Source organism: Malaclemys terrapin, chromosome 9, assembly GCF_027887155.1.
Source record: "Malaclemys terrapin pileata isolate rMalTer1 chromosome 9, rMalTer1.hap1, whole genome shotgun sequence".
NCBI lineage: Eukaryota > Metazoa > Chordata > Testudines > Emydidae > Malaclemys > Malaclemys terrapin.
This window is the reverse complement of record NC_071513.1, coordinates 80262659-80283198: the sequence shown is the minus strand read 5'-3', so window position 1 is coordinate 80283198 and position 20540 is coordinate 80262659. Positions and strand designations below refer to the sequence as shown.

Here is a 20540-nt window from a genome sequence, read left to right as displayed (position 1 = left end):
ACAACATTTTAACTATGGAAGTTTACTTATGAGAGAGTCATTTTTCATAGATGATTTGCCCAAGATGAAAATCAGTAGTGTAGATCTGGACTGGTAAAAAGTGGGTTTGGTAAAGGCTTAGAACAGTGTGCCAGAACTTATTCTCAGTTCTGAAGATTGAATTGACAGCATTGGGTATGACAGTCTCTTTGGGCATGTTGGGGAAATGAAATGAATGTTCATTTCAATAAGTAGCAGTGGAAAATCATTTTGGATTTCATAAATTGGATGGCTGATAGCAAAACTTTAATGCAATTTCAAATCTGGCAGAGAACAGATTGGGCCCCCTCACATTATGAAGTGTGAACTTGCTGAGGATGATCTTTCCTGAAGTTTAGTTTAGGCCAGGTAGAATCCTCCTTACTGAAGTCCAACCAGAGGCGCTGCCCAGCCAAATGGTGCCAGGGGAGTCAGTTCAAATATGGTGGAGAGCAGGGGAGTCCGCCGAGAATTTGACTTCTGGCAGCACCAGCTTATACACAGTGTGGGTAAGACAAAGGAGAGACTCCCCCACCAAGGGAGACCCCAGGTCCCTGTGGGAAGGTGAGGGAACAAGTGGGAACTGGAACAGGGTTCCTGCTGGGGAATGGGAGAGAGGACACCAAGAAATAACCACATTGATGCCACTGCTAGTCACCTAAGTACTTTTGTGAATCTAGGCCTTTGGTTCTGTAAATTAAGTTTCTCTCATGTTCTGCTTTGTTATATACAACCCATATTTCTGCTCTGCTTACTCATTGAAATTTACAAGCTGATGAACAAACCCATGCAGAAGTGATCCTGAACTACTACTAAGTACAACCGTCCAAATTTATGTAATGCAGAGAAAACACCAAGAACGATATAGAAGTGCATATTGAGGCATGAAAAACAAAGGATGACATGCTGCCTGCTACCTGCACTTGAAAATTAAACACAGGTTCAACCAGTCAGCAGCAATTAATATTTAGCCACAGATGGGCAGCCTAGCAGGCACGGTCAGCAGTTTTTACTAACATTTCTCAGAGGAATACTCAGCCTTGAGATAACATGCCAAATTCAAGCCAAGGCCAAGCTCTCCAAAAGACAAACTATGTACATCAGGTCTGAGTTTGGGCTGTGATACATCAATAGCTCCAAGGCTCTTTCCCTAGGATAAGACTATGTGAACAGGCAAATAATTGTATAAGAATCACAGGTTGGGGTGGGGAGAAATTAATAGCTTTTGGAGCAGCCACTCAAAATTTAGCATTTTCACAAAGATGCTAAAGTATAAAATACTTTTTCTAAATTAGTAAACTTGTACTTAAAGGACTAGTTTATGCCCTGGGTGCCACCATGCATAGTAGAACTGGGCTATAGAGGAGTTGTACAGCAGCTATGACTCCTGGGATGAATTGTGGACTGTGCTAGATTCCTTCTTCAGTCATCCAGGCACTACATAATGATACAGTAGCTGCACCACCCTTGCCAAGAGTGTATTTCTTGGGCGTCATACCTGTGCCCTTGCATTTGCCCCTTTCAGAAGCACCCATAGGGACCCTAGAAAGGAGCCGGAATTATACTCATCAGGATTCTGGTTAGTCCTGCATAGGAGAGAAAGATGTAGGGAGAAGCTCCTCATACCTTTTCCTCCTCCCACCCACAGATCTATGAAGTGGCTGGCCAGGTTCTGACCCAAAATTTTGCAATTTTTTTAAAGACTGTTTAACTCACAATATTACTACGGATGTTCGATGCAATGCCATGTCGAAGACTAATATATAGGGTTTAGGAATTCAGCATTGAGTGACTTGGTAATGGGAGTCAGTCTGGTGATATGAGGTACTGATGGGTGAACAGCAAAGTGCCCCACAGATAACAAATATTAAGAAAATTCAGTTTGTGTTCATCAAGAAAAAAAGGTAATTCCATACCTGCCCACTTCATCCAACAAGAAGCAGTAGAATTGAAGTTTGGCTAAGTGTATATTATTAGCATAAATTTGGGAGCGCAGATCTTTTTAGTTCTGAAGTCCATAACAGATTGTTTAATTCTGCTGCTTCCCTGCAGAACAGGCCATTTAATTCTGCTGCCCAGCACAAAAAGACTCACTCCCAACATAACACCACCACCTATTTGAATCTGCTTCACCATACATACCTACCACACACACACACAGTCAGTTCTGCCCCCACACATACATTTTATTCTCCTCCCCGACACACAGCCCTATCCACCATTGGTTCAGCATCATGTCAAGACTTTAAAATGGCACTTTCTTGAAGATAAACTTGTTGTGTGGGGATTCCTCTGAAAATCTGTGTGATGGGCCTAAGAGTGCTTCTGAATCAAAACCCCAGATCTGAACAGTACCTTCTCCCTTGAAACATGGGAAAGATTGCTATGAGGAGATGCTCTACTCACCACTGGAGCACATCCTTGTATATGTGATGGGGGATTAGAGCTGCCATTCTGACACCTTTTCCTGCAGGGTGCTCACTTTGTCGCTCTCAAGACACGCTGGTTCCCTCGTCATGGCTTGTGGCCTTGAGCCAGGTCTTTGTAATTGTCCCCTGCTGGGGTGGATGGACTGACATCTCTCTGTACCAGCCATCCCAGCCAGTCTTCCAGTTCATTGCCCTTCAGTGTTGCTACTTCCCCAGCAGCAGATAGAAGAACCTAGACCCCGCCTCTTCTTCAGGTTCCAGACCAGGGACCCTACAATAGCAGTTAAGGTCTGCACTGTCCCCCCCACTACTGTTTGCCTATACTGCTTCCTACATTGCCTCTCTGACTCCTTCTCCACCCTCCTTGCCCTTCTCTCCAGACCAAGCTCCCCTCTTTCCCTAGCCTCACAAAGAGTGACTGCAGCCCTCCTCCTGGCTTTTATACAAACCCTGCCTGTTCCTGTCCAGGTGAGCTTCATCTTTTCATTAGTCCTCCTCCCTCCAAACCCCAAGGAAAGTGCTAACCCTCTAAAGGGAGAAATGCCAGGGATTCCAAGAAGTCTTCTAGGGACTTCGCTACTGCTCATGTATTACAGGGATCGAGGGCAGTATAAAACTCAGATTAGATAGAACAAATGAGCTTTCTGACATGTCTACAAGACATCTTTATACAAGAATAGGAATTCATAGAAGCTGTATGATACATTAGCACACAGAGACTCAAGAAAGGGGTCTGCTAGAATTTCCTTTGGAAGACTATTACATGGGCTAATGGCTTGGATCTCCGGGAACAATTGCCAAGGGTCAGCAATAAGTTTTCTTTTGCTTTGTTTCATTACACACACCCTTTTCTGGTATTAACCCTCTTGTAGATGGCTACCATTTACAAAGCTTTGTTTAAATTTTATAATGCAAAGTAACAAACTTATTTTCTGTGAAAAGCCCATTCTTGTTTATTTTAGTCCCTCTCCTCCCCTTTCCTTTCTTTATCAGGGTGATTATTAATACAGCGTGTCCTGGAGAAGGTCCAGCATAGCGAAGTGGTGGTCAGAAATGATGATTTCTTACATTTTCAGATAAAATTAGAGCTGTGATAAATTAGTTAATGATAATCATTCCAAAATAAATGAAATCAGAAGGGTTTATTTTCTAGTGCATTATTTGGAATACCATTTTCTCTCTTATATAGAATATCCCGATTCAGGCTTTAAAGACTATGTGTTATTACTGAAGGTTGAATTAGAATAGCACCGGTTCAAGGTTTTATTATTTCCAATTTGATTTTAAGAGTAATTTATTTTCCAAAGTGTTTGGTGCTCTTCTTTTTTAAAAGGCCTTTCCAGAGCACTTGTGATTTCCTTTGCATAGTTTCTGCTTCATTGTTCTAATTTAATAAAAACATAGCAAAATGCAGAGCGCAGACTCTTTCTGCCTAATGATGGACTCTGATTTGTTTGTGCTTCTTGTTAGAGATTTTCCTAATTATACAGCATTTTTCAGTGGCAGCTGAAAAAAAATAAGTGAGCAGCTGGTTTAGAGGCACAGTCTATTACCGTATTACTGGAGCTGTGGAAAAAATGTTACACTCACAGCAAGATTGGTCTAATCAGAAGTAGCAGGGAAAAAAAAAAAACATTTTGTGCTAAGGGAGTAGTTTTAACTTTAAGCCTAAAATCCTAGCGTTGCCAATGAAAAGCCATTTTCAGGTTATCCAATATCACTAGAGGAGGCCACCCATAATCACAGCACAATAATTTACAAATGATTTTTTTGCAGACCAGAATGTTTATGAGGTGGGGAATTATAGGGGAGAAGTGTCCAGCAGAGAATGTATACAGAATGAGAAAAGAAAAAGGACTGTGGGATAAGAGATGAACCTTGAAGGGACTTAAAAGGGACTGCAACCACGCCCCCCAACTTTCTGTAACAAGAAAAGGGCAAGAGAATCAAATGGACTAGAGCAGCAGTATCTTTATTGTCCATCATACACATTATTTCTCCCATGCTGCCATAACAAATTAAGCCAAGGCGTTCAAAAAAAGTTTGCAGTAATATTCCACGTTATCTTTCCAATAGAGGCTTCAGATATTCTCTTTAAACCCTGAAAAAAGCTTCATATTTAAATAGGATGTAAATCTAATCTTGAAAATCAGCAATTCAGGCCAGGACAAAACTCAGACAAGGTTGCACAGAACCAGAATCATTGTGGAATAGCGGTAGCTGTTTCCAGCTTTGAACATCAGGAGATAGTGGGGTTCATTAATTACCCAAGCTTATGTTAGCAGAACTCTTATTGCTTGTTTTATATTTACACAAATACCTACCGTGTGATCTTACCAATTGTGACCTAGTAGCACAATGTCTTCTTTGCCTCTTGGGGTTTTCCTATTTTCAAAGGTTACTGATTGTAAAGCAGCAAAGTTGTCTTGCAACTTATCAGTTAACAACAACACCTTAAAACCAGTTAAACTAGAACTAAATCTATTAATGGGTGTGATGTTTTAAAATGTATAACTGTACATATAGTAAACAGGTAAAACACATTAATTTATATAAGGTATGCACTATATGAAGGCTGCCAACTTCCTTGTTTTTTTCTTCTCTAGATCCTATGCTAGGGATACCAAAAGTAGACATTTACGTTCATGGAAAGGTCAGCATTGTTCTTTACCTCAGCACAGCGCAATACTTGTTGCATAAGCTTCCTAACTGCCAACAGACCAATAGCTTTGAAATAGTAGTTTAATGTAAAGCCTTCAATTGTGTGATCTTCTCACGCTACACGTTGCAATAGACAGTGTTTATGATCCCTTTGTTTCAAAGACCAGACATTCCCACAGGCTCTTGGGCTAGTGCCCTCTCTTAATCAGGTGAGGATTTGGTTTTAAAAATGTCTTTCAATTTAGTGTAGGCCTTGTTTTATTGTTCTTTCAATGCTTTAACTGATTTTAAGGTGTCTTTGTATTTATATAGATTGTATAAATGTAATGCGTTTCTCAGCCATGTTGTTTACTGATAAATGTTATATAAAAATGATTGCAGTTGGAGCCAATGACAGTAGTCTGCTTATGGCTTTATTTACAGCCGTCTCACTACCTACTTAGGAATCCTTAGACTCTCTTTTTAATCCATAAATCAGTTAATCCATAACACAGCCAAGTTACAAAGCTATATACAGCAGAGCTGCACATGTTTACTGGGCTCTGTCCTGCCAGGTGCTCAATGCCCTTCACGGCTGTTAACTTTAATGGGAGGTGCAACCTCAGCGCCTCACAGAAGAAGCTCAGGACCTCACAATTCAGACCCATTAGTGGGATACCTGAAATCATGTGAAAAAGTGCCCAGTTTAGGGCTTCTTCAATCCAAATCTACCCAGCTTCATACAGCTCTAGTAAGCTGTCCATGCAAAGTCTGGTTCATTCTCCTGGTGGGACCCAAGGCTCTCAGCCTGGTGGCAGCAAGTCCACCCAGAGTGTGGTGTACAGAGATGAAAGTCTCCTACAGTTGGTCATTTCTCTGCTGGGGGGCAGAAGCTGGCTGGCAAAGCCCCAGAGAAAGAAATGAAAAGTGGATTGGGGCAGATCGGGGATTCAGTACATCAACAGGGGCTTCCTAGGATGGATGTCAGGGAGGTGCTCCTTGCCTCTTCCAACCAATCACAGCTCAGCTTGCTGTCAGCTATTCCAAAGGTCATTCTGTAGAGCTCTCTTATTGGCCAGGAGGGAAGGAATTGCATCCACCCTAGCTCCTCCCCTCACCCAGCTTGAGGGCCATTCACACTTGCCTTTCCCTTCAGCATGGTCTTCCCTCCCATCCACACGCTTGCGGACCTGGCTTAGGGCAAGATTTTATTGACACATAGTTACTAAATATATGTTGTGATGCTGACACGAACCATGATGTTTTCATCTTTCTGTGAAAGCCAAAATTACAGTCGGGTTGCCACACGTTCCACTACGTTATATGACACCTTTGGGGGCAGATGTAATTTTTGCAGGGGGTGAGTGGGGGGGGGGGGGGGGAGACATTTATTTAGCTATTTGAGGTGGGATGGTAGGTGAGGAGTGACACGTGCCTTCCAGAACTGGGCAATTTATGTGCCACTGTGACCAAAACAGACAGGCAGACTCCCTTGAATCTCCCTCAGCGTCAGCCCTCATCCACTCAAGGGGTTTGAATGTCACTTGTGAGCCAAACACACCCAGGCCTGGATGTATAGCCACTTTGACCTTGGGGGTCTGTCAGTCAAGAGAAATGGTGGCTCATGCTTGTAGCTACTCTTTGCTGAAAAGACTACATTCATCTCCTCTTTCATTTGTTTACTTTCCTGTTTATTTAATAATGTTGCAGATGTACTGTTATTTGAAACATCAAACTTTTAGTGCATGATAGCAGATTCCACATGGCCAGTTAGCACACAACAGGCCAGAAAACCATAGATTTATACCCCAGCTTGCCACATTCTAACTCTCCATAGAGACAAGCCCTTAGCTACTATGGCAGAGCTCTGACCTTGTCCCTGTGGGTCCCATGCTTCTATGCAGTTTATGCTAGCCTCAGAGACTCACTGTGACCCTCACATAGCCCTTCTGTCTCTAGCACCAGGGTTGCAGTCTACTGAGCCCTTTTCATCATAAGCCAGCAAGGAGGTTAGGGAGAGAACTTCCCACAGTCTCTCTTGTCCCTACAGGCTTATTCAAGAACAGTTTAGCTTCCTGTCCGGACAGGGGCCTACTTTCCTCTCCTAGGAGAGGTTTCTGTAGTGTTGGGTTGAGGGGAACCCAGGCCCACCCTCTACTCCAGGTTCTGGCCCAGGGACCCTAGTGGCAGCAGCTGTTGACCGCCAACCTTTCACCACCAGAGCTACTACAGTTCCCTGGGCCACCTCCCCACAGCTCTCCCACTTCTCTCTCTTAATGCCTTCTTCACCCTTACCTTAGGACTCCCTTTCCAGTGACTTGGGAGTATCTTCATTACTCAGCCCTTTAGCCATACTTCCTCTTCTCTGGCTCCTTTTTCCTCCCCCAGCCTGACTGGAGTGAGCCCTTTTACAGTCTCAGAGGGGCCTTAATTAATCAGGTGTGCAAATTAGCTTAACAGCCTCACCTGACGCTTTGCAGGTTAATTGGAATCAGGTGTTCTCATTAGCCTAACCTAGATCAGCCACCGCTCTGGTCAGTCAGGGAACAGAAAACTGCTTATCCAGTGGCCAGTATATTTGCCTTCAACTACTCTGCTGTACCCAATGGGCCTGGGTCTATCACACTACATATGCAAACCAGGGAGTTATGTGCAAAATCTGTGCAAGGTGTAGTCTCATGATATAGTGGAAATTAATGTGCAAAATCTGTGCAAGGTGTAGTCTCATGATATAGTGGAAATTAATTATATTAATTAATGGTTCTAAAGGACAGCGATATCTCTTACCTGCCTTTCCCAATTCATAGAACAAAAATTAAATGAATCATCACATCAGCAGGCTTGACAATTGATATGTTCCTCCAAAACATTTTTTTTTTTTGGTAAATTACACAGTTGGTACTGTGCTTTGCCTGCAGTTATGCCTCGTTATATCAATCACAATGACAAATTGTCACAAAAATTACTATATTATGACTGTCACAACTTGATGCTAAATATTGCATTTGCAGCATCACTTAGCTAAACCATTTGAAGTGTTCTCTGAAAACCCTAGTTAAAGACCATGTGAAACTAAAAGCATGTCGGCAATAAATGGTTTTTAAACTAGAGGTTGCTACAAAAAATTATAATTTACATGCTTTCTGGTTGTGTAAGACTAGAAACACACATGAGCCCTTCTGCCTGCTTAGGTTGCAAAAGTGGCTGTCAGATTATTGATATCCAAATCCTGCATTTAGTTCCTGTGATTGGTACTTCCACACATTTTATGAATCCAGGAAACAATTTAAGTATCTAAATGCAGACTCTGAATATCTGATTACTCTGTATGCATTTGAAAATTTGGCCCACAAAATACATCTCTTTTTTCCACGTTATCTGGGTGTGATTCACTGTTCATGGACCTGCCGAGTAGGAACCTTGAGCATCCACATGTCAACGGGATATTATGATATTTCAGAATGTGGTTGAGGTACTTATTTTTTTTAAACTATGCCATTTTAATTGCACAGAGATGGAAATTTATGTTGGATTTTGGGTTCTTAACGGCTGCTGATTCTCAACAGGAGAACATGGCAAGATTATGGAAACAAACAAATGTGAATAAATTGCCATAAGAGCCCTTCTCCCTTGGAACAGAAAAGAATCAGCCAGTTGTTGATTAAGGACTGTCAGGGCCTCAAATTCAGCAGAACCAGTGAAATTCCCCTAGACAAGGTGGCTTGAGGGGAAGACACACAGGAGAATGAACATTCACTGTACACCACACAGCACAATTCTAAGGTGGCTTTTGCAGGGAATTTGTGTATGTGGCAAAAACCTGCCCATACTCCAAGGTCCAAGATGTGGTGAGACTAGGCAGGTGCTCTCTATTCTATCATTGGATGCTGCGGCATCACCTGCGGGTTCCTTACACACCACCATTTATTAAGGCTGCATGTGGGGATACATGCTGATGAATAGGAAATGCGAACACATTAAGTTGACTGTCCCACTTCAGAGAGAAAAACTGCAGTTTTGGATCATTTTGTGGATCGGGTGGAGTTGAAGTGGGGAGACTCCCTCATTTTCAGACATTTAAAGGGCTGTTTTGCTGCCATCAGTTATTATTTCTCTTGTCAGTTCCTTTCCTTTTTCACTTTGTGAAGTATCTGATTCCGAGTAGGTAGAACATGCTAAAATGGGGAGAAATAGTTGTGGTTAAACTGAAAATGCTCCTTATTCATGGGTTAACACTGTCTGAAGCAAAATACAGATTTTTTTCACAGGAAATTGCATGGCAAGATAGTCCTTACTTTTTCCTACCACTCTCTACAATGTCTATGACTTGGTACAGAAAACAGTCCCTGTGTTTTCTAAACAAAGGATAGTGTTTTGTTTACTTAGGTGTTCTTTTCAGTACACAGAAACACTTCTAGTTCTGGTCAACACCAATCCAAACATTTTTCTCACCTAGCTTTGCAAATAAGAACTCTGTACATGTCGTGTAGCGTGGTTCATTTTTAGAATTCACACAGATGTTGTTATGAAACTGGATTGCTAAATGCTTGATTAACTCATTCTAGTAAGAGGTCCTGTGTGTTTGAGTCACTTTGTGAACAAAGACTGATTTTCATATGAAAACAGCTAGTGAATATTTTTCCTGAGGCCAATTGATTTTTAACTATTTTGATTTTTTTTGAACCATCCTGTTCTATCAGAGAAGCCATTATAAAAGTAACAAAATGATAATGTAACAGATTAGGCATTTGTACTCCTTATTACATTGCAAGTGAATACAATTGCTTTTTTTTTTTTAAGTAATTCAGATCCCCTTTAAAAAAAAACAAAGGCCAACTTCTGCAGGCCTTACTTAAGCAAAATCCCCAGGATTGGGGTACAGCTTTGTTATCGTTTTGACTAGCTCCAGATGGCACATTTTTATTTTTGTTTTTACCTGCCCTACATTTTGGAACACACTGATGAAATTCACTAACCCGATGATCAAGGCCAGTGTTGTGAGCATTTTAAAGATAATCCCCCAGTGTATTTATGCCTGTTGTAGCAAGGTGCAGTGGGTAGCTAATGGGGTTTTAAGATATAAATGTGCAGAGAAAATGCTGAGCATTACATAGAGGGAGAAACTTAATAGACTTTCATACATGCATTACAGTTATGAGCCAGCCATTGATTTTTAGAAGAAAAAGCCTGCCAATTCCATCTGTATGTATCCCTTAGCTAACACTGTCTGAATCTCTTCACAATTGTCAAATTAGCTTTGAAGTATTATAAGTATCTCCCTTAACTTAAATTCACTCAGCCTGGAAGAACGATTAAGCAAGTTAAAGACAACCATCAAAACAATTAGGCACTCTCTCATTTTTTATACTTGTTTCAGTGATTGTTCACTTTTGGACCCTAATTCTTGACGGAGGACTCCATGGGAGTTTTACATAACTAAGGAAAGCAGGATCAGTATAGGTGTCTACATGGCTGCATCTACACTGGCAATTTCTAGAAAGTCTCTCACCACTGGTGCAATGCCACTGGTACAAACAGTGAGTGCTTTAGGGAAGAGCAGCCGCTGGCTTTTTTCCCCCACTGTTGCCTGAGTACAGTTTGTACTGGTGGGGCTGTAGCAGTGCGAGTGTAATGTGGTCAGATTTCATGAAGAGTGCCATTGTAAAAAGGCCTACATGCATGAGCCTGTACAGCACATGTGTGAGCTAGTATGTGCGTGTATAGTTTCCATGATTAAGAAAAATACCAGTCTGCTTTGTCAGGGCTGGGTCACAGGCAGCCACTGTGCCCTGGTCACCTACTAAGCTGTGATCAGGGGTCAAATAGCAGGGTCAGGAGCAAGCCAGGTCAGAATGCTAGGACATCGGGGTCAGGCACCATGTTGCAGGCAGAATGAAGCCAGGTCAGGATACTGGAGAGTCAGGATCAGATGCCAGCTTACAGACAGAAATCATACAGCAAAGTCAAGGACAAGCCAGGATATATTTGTTTCTATCCCCTCCCACCCTCACCCCCCCCCCTTTTTTTTTTTTTTTTTGTTGCTTTGTGAGAAGAGGTTTGGAGGAGAACAGGGTAGTGGACTCACAGGTCAATATAGGCAGAGTATGCCCTGATGCAAGAGTGGCATGGAAGAAAACGCATGGCTGCTTGATGGAGAAGCAGACAAGCAGCTGAATAAGACTGTGATAATTACTGAAGCAGAGGAATCAGGAGGTGACTTGTTGAGATACAAGAGCAGCTAAATAAGCATAGGCTGAGTTGTAAAGATCCTTATAGGTGAGGACATGTAGTTTCAACTGGATGTAGTGAGAAATGTGAAAGTAGTTGGAAGGATTCAAAGGGTGGAGCGGGGTGAGGTTGAGAATGATTCTTTGGGCCCAATGTAACTCTCACTGAAGACAACAGAAAGAGCGCCATTGAAGTCACGAGGAGTTAGATCTGGCCCTTAAAGTCCAGCTCACCTTAGTCTGAAAGCAATGCCAAAATTTCATGCGAACCACTAAAAGACTCCTTCTGAATCCTTGCAGTACCACTATCAATTACAGCACCTCGTCTCTGTCTTTAGCTGCCATTTTACAATGTGCAGGAGGGGCGTCTCCCTACCAAGTCTTTACAAACCACCCTTAGGAGCGATATATGCTAGAAGAGGCTGCAGTAACTCATGACTGCCCTTTTCTGAATCAGGATTTGCTTTTAATAATTGATTTGTTTGCCATTTTCCGGCAATTATCATGAATGACCTTGACTTTATTTTCATCAAGAGCAGTGTCCTGTACAGGCTGCACTTTTGGACCTTTCATATTGCATCACTTTACCTTGCTTAGAATTTGCAACCTTTAACCTGTCTCTTCTTCAGCTCTTTGATTCCAGAACTCTTCACCTGGCTTTTGAGAACAGTCTTTCACCCCTGGATCATAAATTTGTTAGAATGGCTCAAAAAATCCCTTGAAAGGTTATCAGCCATCTTGGACTTTCCTGTTACAAAGTGGGAGGCAGCGTGGTGAGGTGGCTGGATATCAGGAAACTTGGGATCGATTCCTAGCTTTGCTGCTGATCTGCTGTGACCCAGTGACAGTGGGGGTATGTCTACACTACGAAATTAGGTCGAATTTATAGAAGCCGGTTTTATAGAAATCGGTTGTATACAGCCGATTGTTTGTGTCCCCACATAAAATGCTCTGAGTGCATTAAGTCGGCGGACCGCGTCCACAGTACCGAGACTAGCGTCGACTTCTGGAGTGTTGCACTATGGGTAGCTATCTCACAGTTCCCGCAGTCTCCACCGCCCATTGGAATACTGGGTTGAGATCCCAATGCCTGAATGATGCAAAACAGTGTCGCGGGGGGTTCTGGGTACATGTCGTCAGGCCCCTCCCCCTCCGTCAGAGCAACGGCAGACAATCGATTCGCGCCTTTTTACCTGGGTTACCTGTGCAGACAACATACCACGGCAAGCATGAAGCCCGCTCAGCTCAGCTCAGCTCACCGTCACCGTATGTTATCTGGGTGCTGGCAGACGTGGTACTGCATTGCTACACAGCAGCAGCCCCTTGCCTTTTGGCAGTAGATGGTGTATTAAGACTGATATCCATTGTTGTCATATTGCAGTTCAATCATGGGCATCTGGGCAAACATGCTCAGTCCTATCGAACCATCTTGACGATGATGGCTATCAGTCTTAGTACACTATTTTCTGCCAAGCGCCCAGAAGATGCCGAGGGCTATCAGTCATACTGCACCGTTGACTGCCAGCTTAAGATGTAAAAAATAGATTTGTTCTGTATTCATTTGCTTCCCCCTCTCTCCGTGAAATCAACGGCCTGCTAAACCCAGGGTTTTGAGTTCAATCTTTGGGGGGGGGCCATTCTGTGTGACAGTTGTTTGTGTTTCTCCCTGATGCACAGCCACCTTTGTTGATTTTAATTCCCTGTACCTGTACGCCATGTTGTCACTTGCCCCTCCCTCCGTCAGATACTAGTTTCACGCCTTTTTTCAGACCAGATGCCATAGCACTGGGATCATGGAGCCCGCTCAGATCACCGCAGCAATTATGAGCACTGTGACCACCACGTGCATTGTCCTGGAGTATATGCAGAGCCAGGACATGCCAAAGCAAAACCAGGACCAGCCGAGGAGGCGATTGCAGCGCGGTGATGAGATTGATGAGGAAATTGACATGGACATAAACTTCTCACAAAGTACAGGCCCCAGCAATGTGCAAATCATGGTGTTACTGGGGCAGGTTCATGCCGTGGAACGCCGATTCTGGGCCCGGGAAACAAGCACAGACTGGTGGGACCGCATCGTGTTGCAGGTGTAGGACGATTCCCAGTGGCTGCGAAACTTTCGCATGCGTAAGGGCACTTTCATGGAACTTTGTGACTTGCTTTCCCCTGCCCTGAGGCGCCAGAATACCAGGATGAGAGCAGCCCTCACAGTTGAGAAGCGAGTGGCGATAGCCCTGTGGAAGCTTGCAACGCCAGACAGCTACCAGTCAGTCAGGAATCAATTTGGAGTGGGCAAATCTACTGTGGGGGCTGCTGTGATCCAAGTTGCCAGGGCAATCAAAGACCTGCTGATATCAAGGGCAGTGACTCTGGGAAACGTGCAGGCCATAGTGGATGGCTTTGCTGCAATGGGATTCCCAAACTGTGGTGGGGCGATAGACGGAACCTATATCCCCATCTTGTCACCGGAGCACCAAGCCACCGAGTACATAAACTACAAGGGGTACTTTTCAATACTGCTGCAAGCCCTGGTGGATCACAAGGGACGTTTCACCAACATCAACGTGGGATGGCCGGGAAAGGTACATGATGTTCGCGTATTCAGGCACTCTGGTCTGTTTCGAAAGCAGGAGGAAGGGACTTTCTTCCCGGACCAGAAAATAACCGTTGGGGATGTTGAAATGCCTATCGTGATCCTTGGGGATCCAGCCTACCCCTTAATGCCATGGCTCATGAAGCCGTACACAGGCAGCCTGGACAGTAGTCAGGACCTGTTCAACTATAGGCTGAGCAAGTGCCGAATGGTGGTGGAATGTGCATTTGGACATTTAAAAGAGTGCCGGTGCAGCTTACTGACTCGCTCAGACCTCAGCGAAAAGAATATCCCCATTGTTATTGCTGCTTGCTGTGCGCTCCACAATATCTGTGAGAGTAAGGGGGAGACATTTATGGTGGGGTGGGAGGTTGAGGCAAATCGCCTGGCCACTGATTACGCGGAGCCAGACACCAGGGCGGTTAGAAGACCACAGCAGGGTGCGGTGCGCATCAGGGAAGCTTTGAAAATGAGTTTTGTGACTGGCCAGGCTACGGTGTGAAACTTCTGTTTGTTTCTCCTTGATGAACCCTCCACCCCCCCCCCCCGGTTCACTCAACTTCCCTGTAAACCAACCACCCCACCCTCCCCTCCCCACTTCGAGCACTGCTTGCAGAGGCAATAAAGTCATTGTTACTTCTCATTCATGCAATCTTTATTAATTCATCACACAACTAGGGGGATAATTGCCAAGGTAGCCCGGGAGGGGTGGGGGAGAAGGGAAGGAAAAGGACACACTGCAGTTTAAAACTTTAAAACTTTAGCACTTATTGAAGGCCAGCCTTTCCATGCTCGGGCAATCATCTGGGGTGGGGTGACTGGGTGGCCGGAGGCCCCCCCACCGTGTTCTTGGGCATCTGGGTGAGGAGGCAATGGGACTTGGGGAGGAGGGCTGTTGGTTACACAGGGGCTGTAGCAGCGGTCTCTGCTCCTGCTGCCTTTCCTGCAGCTCAACCATACGCTGGAGCATATCAGTTTGATGCTCCAGCAGCCGGAGCTTTTCTGTAGTCAGTCATTGACTGCCTCCACGCATTCTGCTGTGCTCTTTCAGCGTGGGAGGACATCTGGAGCTCCGAGAACATATCATCCCAAGTCCGCTGTTTTCTCCTTCTAATCTTCGCTAGCCTCTGCGAAGGAGAAACATTTGCAGCTGGTGGAGGAGAAGGGAGAGGTGGTTAAGAAAAGACACATTTTAGAGAACAATGGGTACACTCTTTCACGTTAAATTTTGTCGTTCACATTACACAGCACATGTGCTTTCGTTACAAGGTCGCATTTTCCCTCTTATATTGAGGGCCTGTCGGTTTGGTGTGAGAGATCACTCACGCAGTGCCAGGCAACAGATTTCGGCTTGCAGGCAGCCATGGTAAGCCACAGTCTTTTGGCTTTTTTAACCTTCTTAACATGTGGGAATGGTTTCAAACAGTAGAGCCATCATTTCCCATACCAAGCACCCGTTGGGTTGGCCATTTAAAATTAGTTTGCAATGTAAAAGGAAGGGCTGCGGTTTCTGGGTTAACTGCAGCACAAACCCAACTAACCCCCCTCACCCCTCACACCCAATTCTCGGGGATGATCCCTTCACCCCTTCCTCCCACCGCGTGGCTAACAGCGGGGAACATTTCTGTTCAGCAGAGCAGGAATGGGCACCTCTGAATGTCCCCTTAATAAAATCGACCCATTTCAACCAGGTGACCGTGAATGATATCACTCTCCTGAGGATAACAAAGAGCAATAAGGAATGGATGTTGTCTGCATGCCAGCAAACACCGGGACCATACACTGCCATGCTTTGTTATGCAATGATTCCAGACTACGTGCTACTGGCCTGGCGTGGTAAAGTGTCCTACCATAGCGGACGTGATAAGGCAGCCCTCCCCAGAAACCTTTTGCTAAGGCTTTGGGAGTACATGAAGGAGAGCTTTCTGGAGATGTCCCTGGAGGATTTCTGCTCCCCCATACATGCTAACAGACTTTTCCAGTAGCTGTACTGACCGCGATTGGCAGGGCAAATTAATCATTAATCATTAAATACACTTGCTTTTAAACCATGTGTAATATTTACAAAGGTACACTCACCAGAGGTCCCTTGTGTGCCCTCAGGGTCTGGGAGCACACCTTGGGTGAGTTCGGGGGTTACTGGTTCCAGGTCCAGGGTGATAAACATATCCTGGCTGTTGGGGAAACCTGTTTCTCCACTTCCTTCCTGTGAGATATCTTCATTGTCTTCATCCTCATCTTCCTCGTACCCCGAACTTGCTTCCCTGTTGCGTGATTCTCCACTGATGGAGTCAAAGCACGCGTTTGGAGTAGTGGTGGCTGCACCCCCTAGCATGGCATGCAGCTCCGCGTACAAGCGGCATGTTTGCGGCTCTGCCCCGGACCTTACGTTTGCCTCTCTGGCTTTGTGGTATGCTTGCCTTAGCTCCTTAATTTTCACGCGGCACTGCTGTGCGTCCCTGTTATGGCCTCTGTCCTTCATGGCCTTGGAGACCTTTTCTAATATTTTGCCATTTCGTTTACTGCTACAGAGTTCAGCTAGCACTGATTCATCTCCCCATATGGCGAGCAGATCCCGTACCTCCCATTCGGTCCATGATGGAGCTCTTTCGCGATCCTGGGACTCCATCACGGTTACCTGTGCTGATTAGCTCCGCGTGGTCACCTGTGCTCTCCACGCTGGGCAAACAGGAAATGAAATTCAAAAGTTCGCGGAGCTTTTCCTGTCTACCTGGTCAGTGCATCTGAGTTGAGAGTGCTGTCCAGAGCGGTCACAATGAAGCACTGTGGGATAGCTCCCGGAGGCCAATAACGTCGAATTCCGTTCACACTACCCCAATTCCGACCTGCTAAGGCCGATTTTATCGCTAATCCCCTCATCGTAGGTGGAGTAAAGAAACTGGTTTAAAGGGCCCTTTAAGTCGAAAAAAGGGACTTAGCCGTGTGAACATGTCCAGGCTTAATTCGATTTAACGCTGCTAAATTTGACCTAAACTCGTAGTGTAGACCAGGCCTGGGCGAATCACTTCACTTATCCATGCTCCAGTTTCCCATCTGAAATGAGGATAATGATATTTATCCAGACTGGTAAAACACTAAGTATGAAAAGTGCTGTATAAAAGATAAGCATTATTATAAAGGGATGTAGCATGCTAATGTATGATGCAAGTTTCATTAGTGTCCAGAACTCACTTAAACCCTCCCTCCTACTCTCAGGACCATGTAATACCCTAGATCTGCATGTCAAACTCTAATTGACATCTGTAGGAACTAAGTACTTGGATCCAGAGTTGAGTATGGTTTTTATTTTTCTTCCTAGCCTATATTATAACATGCCTTTTCTAGCTTACTTAAGATAACATGGAAATGAGGCTGGCGATTTAACTATCTTTAATACATGCAATTCCCCGCTTGCTCTGCTAAAGACTCTTTGGTGAATCTGAGCTACCAAACAAGGATTTCAGGATACTTCAATTATTTTCTTCATCGTCATGCTTTTTTTTTTTTAAAACAAAAAAACCACCACCCTTGGCAACAAGCACCTCTTTTCTTTCTTTCAGACTCACAAATGTTCTGGCTAGGGGAAAATGAAACCCCACAGAGGATAATGTCAAATATGAAATAGCTTTTGTTTACTTGTATTTCCCCCAGCTGTGTTCCTTTGTTATTTCTCTCTATGGAGCTGAACGCAATTAGTACATGGTTATTTAAAAGATTTTCTTTCTTTTCCTCTTTCATTACAGCTTTATTGAAGGAGGGAAGCACAGATTTCAGCCAAGGAGGCAGGCTACAGGCAAGTCTCGCCATGATATTTCCCCGGTGAGTAGCTGTTTAAAAGTCGCTTTACAAGTTATTGCCATCTCTTGTTAGGGTTTACTCTCCCTCAAATAATAAATACAGGTGACTATAGATCAGTAAAGTTTTTCAGCCAGAACTTTTTTGGGTCAAAAAATGCAGATTCAGGTTTGTGAATTCATGTCAAATTTGCTGAACTGTTTCAGTTGGGAGGTGGGCGGGGGGGGGGGGATTAAACAAAAAATCAAAATGTTTCATTTCAGCATTTTCAAAACAACTTTCCATTTAGAATTTTACTTCAATTTTATTTAAATTAAAAAAAAATGAAAAGGAAGATAAATGTTTTGTTTTCAGCTGAACAAAATGTTTTGTTTGACCAAATGTTTTTGTTTAAATTTTTTTCATTTTAGTAAAAAAAACTTGTACAATTTTCATTTTGGGTTGACATGAAACTATTTTTTCCATGGGAGTCCAGCTGAACCCCTCCCCCCACAATGGAATTACTTTCTCTAGAAAATTATATACCATTTATGGACCCCATGATATCTGGAAATGGAGACGCATTCTGCACGACCATATACTCTTCCATCACACTTCCGCTACCCAACTCACACTGTCTGTCCAAATATAACTGTTCTTAAATTTTGCAAAAATGTATGCAAAGGTCAAAGTAACCTGGGTTGGTTACTCGGGGTAGTAAGTGAGGAGAGGCTATGGGGTGGGAGTTTTAGCCAGGCTTCCTTCTTGTACCCCCTTCCTACCCACTTATTCCAAATGAAGAGTACCAGGCAACTCTCCAATCCTCTCCACGCTGCAGCCAAAGTTACAGTCTGAACAGAGATGAACCAGATCTTTATTCTTCCTTACTCCCTTGTGTGGCCAAATAAGGGCTTGTCTACATGGGGAATTACTCCAGTATAGCTATTCCTGATAAAGAGCTGCTACACATGGAGTTATTGTGAAATAAGTGCCTTACTCCTTTAAACAGGAATAGTTAACCCTCCCACTTGAAATTCACACCCTACTGTAATTTGCATTAGTTTTCATGTGTAGACACTCTGGCCTGACACACTCTAGCCATAGGACATTATGAATTGAAATAGAAAATATTGAAACAAAAAATACAGAAAGTGTCTCTTTGTTACTACATGGGGCTAAACTACACACCCAGAGCATCTGTTTGTGACATCTCAGTTCTAGTCAATGCAATTGATTCCACTCCACTTCATCATGCTGGTATTGCATCAGAGCTACCCTAGATTTAAGGCAGCTGCAGTTCAGCAGAACATCATGACTCCTAGTTGGCAGGGACAGATGGGTCTAGCAGTTATTGCTGAGGACCAGAAGGGAAAAAAAATATTTAAATTCTGTCCAGCAACTTGCCACTGACTCACTGCATGACATTGAGAAGGATAGTTATATATCTGTTTTGTTTAATGGTCATTTAAATCAGAAAACTCCACAGCGTAACTCTGTTACCTCATATTAGTCTATTACTTTACAATGAAACTGGAACATTTCCACGTGCTATATTGTAACTTGACACTAACTTTTGGCTGGTCCTCACCTCCTTTGTACTCTAAGGCTGACATGAGTCTAAGGCAAAGGTTCTCAGTTTGCAATTCAGCTTCTGGTTTCGTGCCCAGAGCATACACGCTAGCTGCAAAACATAACAGTCATGGTCCTACACTACCTTCAGTTGCATTGCCTAAAGCAAATTTAATGAGGCTGTTTTCAGCTACAACTTAGGTAAACAATCTATGAGCCGAACAGACTTGGTGAATTATTAGTCCAATTGAGGACTCATTCAGTTTCTCTTCTCACATAATTCACTCTTCAGCACTCCAGAGATCTGGACCATTTGTCTCCTGGCAGTTCTGGCAATGCAATGTGATACACAATTAGTACCAGAGCTACATGGTGTTATGCATATAAATCACTCGGATTTGTAATGAGCCAGCCACTGCAACAGCCAGTTTTTGCTTTACAAGTGACAACTCCCTTTGGTCATTCAAAGACCATGTTTGCAAGTCAGAGACCTATCCTGAGGGTAAGCCAAACAAAAGATAAAGCAACTTCTGTGTGCTCCAGTTCCACACAAAGCCTTTTTGTTCTGTGTTTATTTCTGATCTTCCTAGTACCACAGGTTAAGAATTATAAATACCTCAGCTTTTTTGTAGCTCATGGTTTGTGTTGTCTAGAACGTGGTTACTTTGTTCATTCAACTGGCTCCTACTCCTGCATGTATCACCAAGCTTAGTGCTTACTCTGTAAGCAGTCTCATTGAAGTCATATGGCACAATTCATGGTAATAGATACTATGCCCAGCAGTAAGTATTTGTGGGATCAGCTCCTTGTTATCAGATCCTCACTCGCTGTTACTTATTGTAATTTTCATAGGCCAGTGTAATTAGTCTCCAAACTAGGGTGACCAGATATCCCGATTTTATAGGGACAGTCCCGATTTTTGGGTCTTTTTCTTATATAGGCTCCTATTACTCCCCATCCCCTGTCCTGATTTTTCACATTTGCTGTCTGGTCACCCCACTCCAAACTGTCTCCAATTTAACAGTAAATGGGTTCTAGGCTAGACTTCTGGACAAACACTATGGCCTGCAGTCTTGGGTTGTCCCAAGCTGTGCTCTGAGCAGAATCTGAGTGAGAAGGAGCAGAGATTATGGCCTTGTCTACACTAAAGGGAAAAGTCAATATAAACTACGCAATTTGAGTTAGGTGAATAGCATAACTGAAATCAACGTAGCTTAGATCTACTTACCGCGGGGTCCACACTACTTGACGTTGACAGGAGAGACTCCCCTTATTCTTCTCAATCAGGAG

General features: G+C 43.7%; 1 protein-coding gene and 1 long non-coding RNA gene across 3 annotated transcripts in view; one reads left to right on the top strand and one right to left on the bottom strand.

Annotated features, from left to right (window-relative positions):
- The window catches only part of LOC128843405 (uncharacterized), a 169716-nt gene that overhangs the window by 33573 nt on the left and 115603 nt on the right, over window positions 1–20540 (top strand). The window contains exon 2 of the long non-coding RNA XR_008446261.1: window positions 17651–17726. This is a non-coding gene — a long non-coding RNA (uncharacterized LOC128843405). The remainder of the gene's footprint in view (window positions 1–17650; window positions 17727–20540) is intronic.
- Window positions 14551–20540, bottom strand: part of LOC128843404 (uncharacterized) — a 34018-nt gene continuing 28028 nt past the window's right edge. The window contains exons 4-5 of one of the 2 annotated variants that reach the window (XM_054040222.1): window positions 15987–16961; window positions 14551–15057 (exon numbers count right to left, since the gene is read on the bottom strand). In XM_054040222.1, the coding sequence (XP_053896197.1) occupies window positions 14879–15057; window positions 15987–16536 (729 nt within the window). In that variant the 5' untranslated portion in view covers window positions 16537–16961 and the 3' untranslated portion in view covers window positions 14551–14878. Of the gene's footprint in view, window positions 15058–15986; window positions 17346–20540 lie in introns of those variants that run through there. The other variant, XM_054040224.1, reaches the window with a different exon arrangement.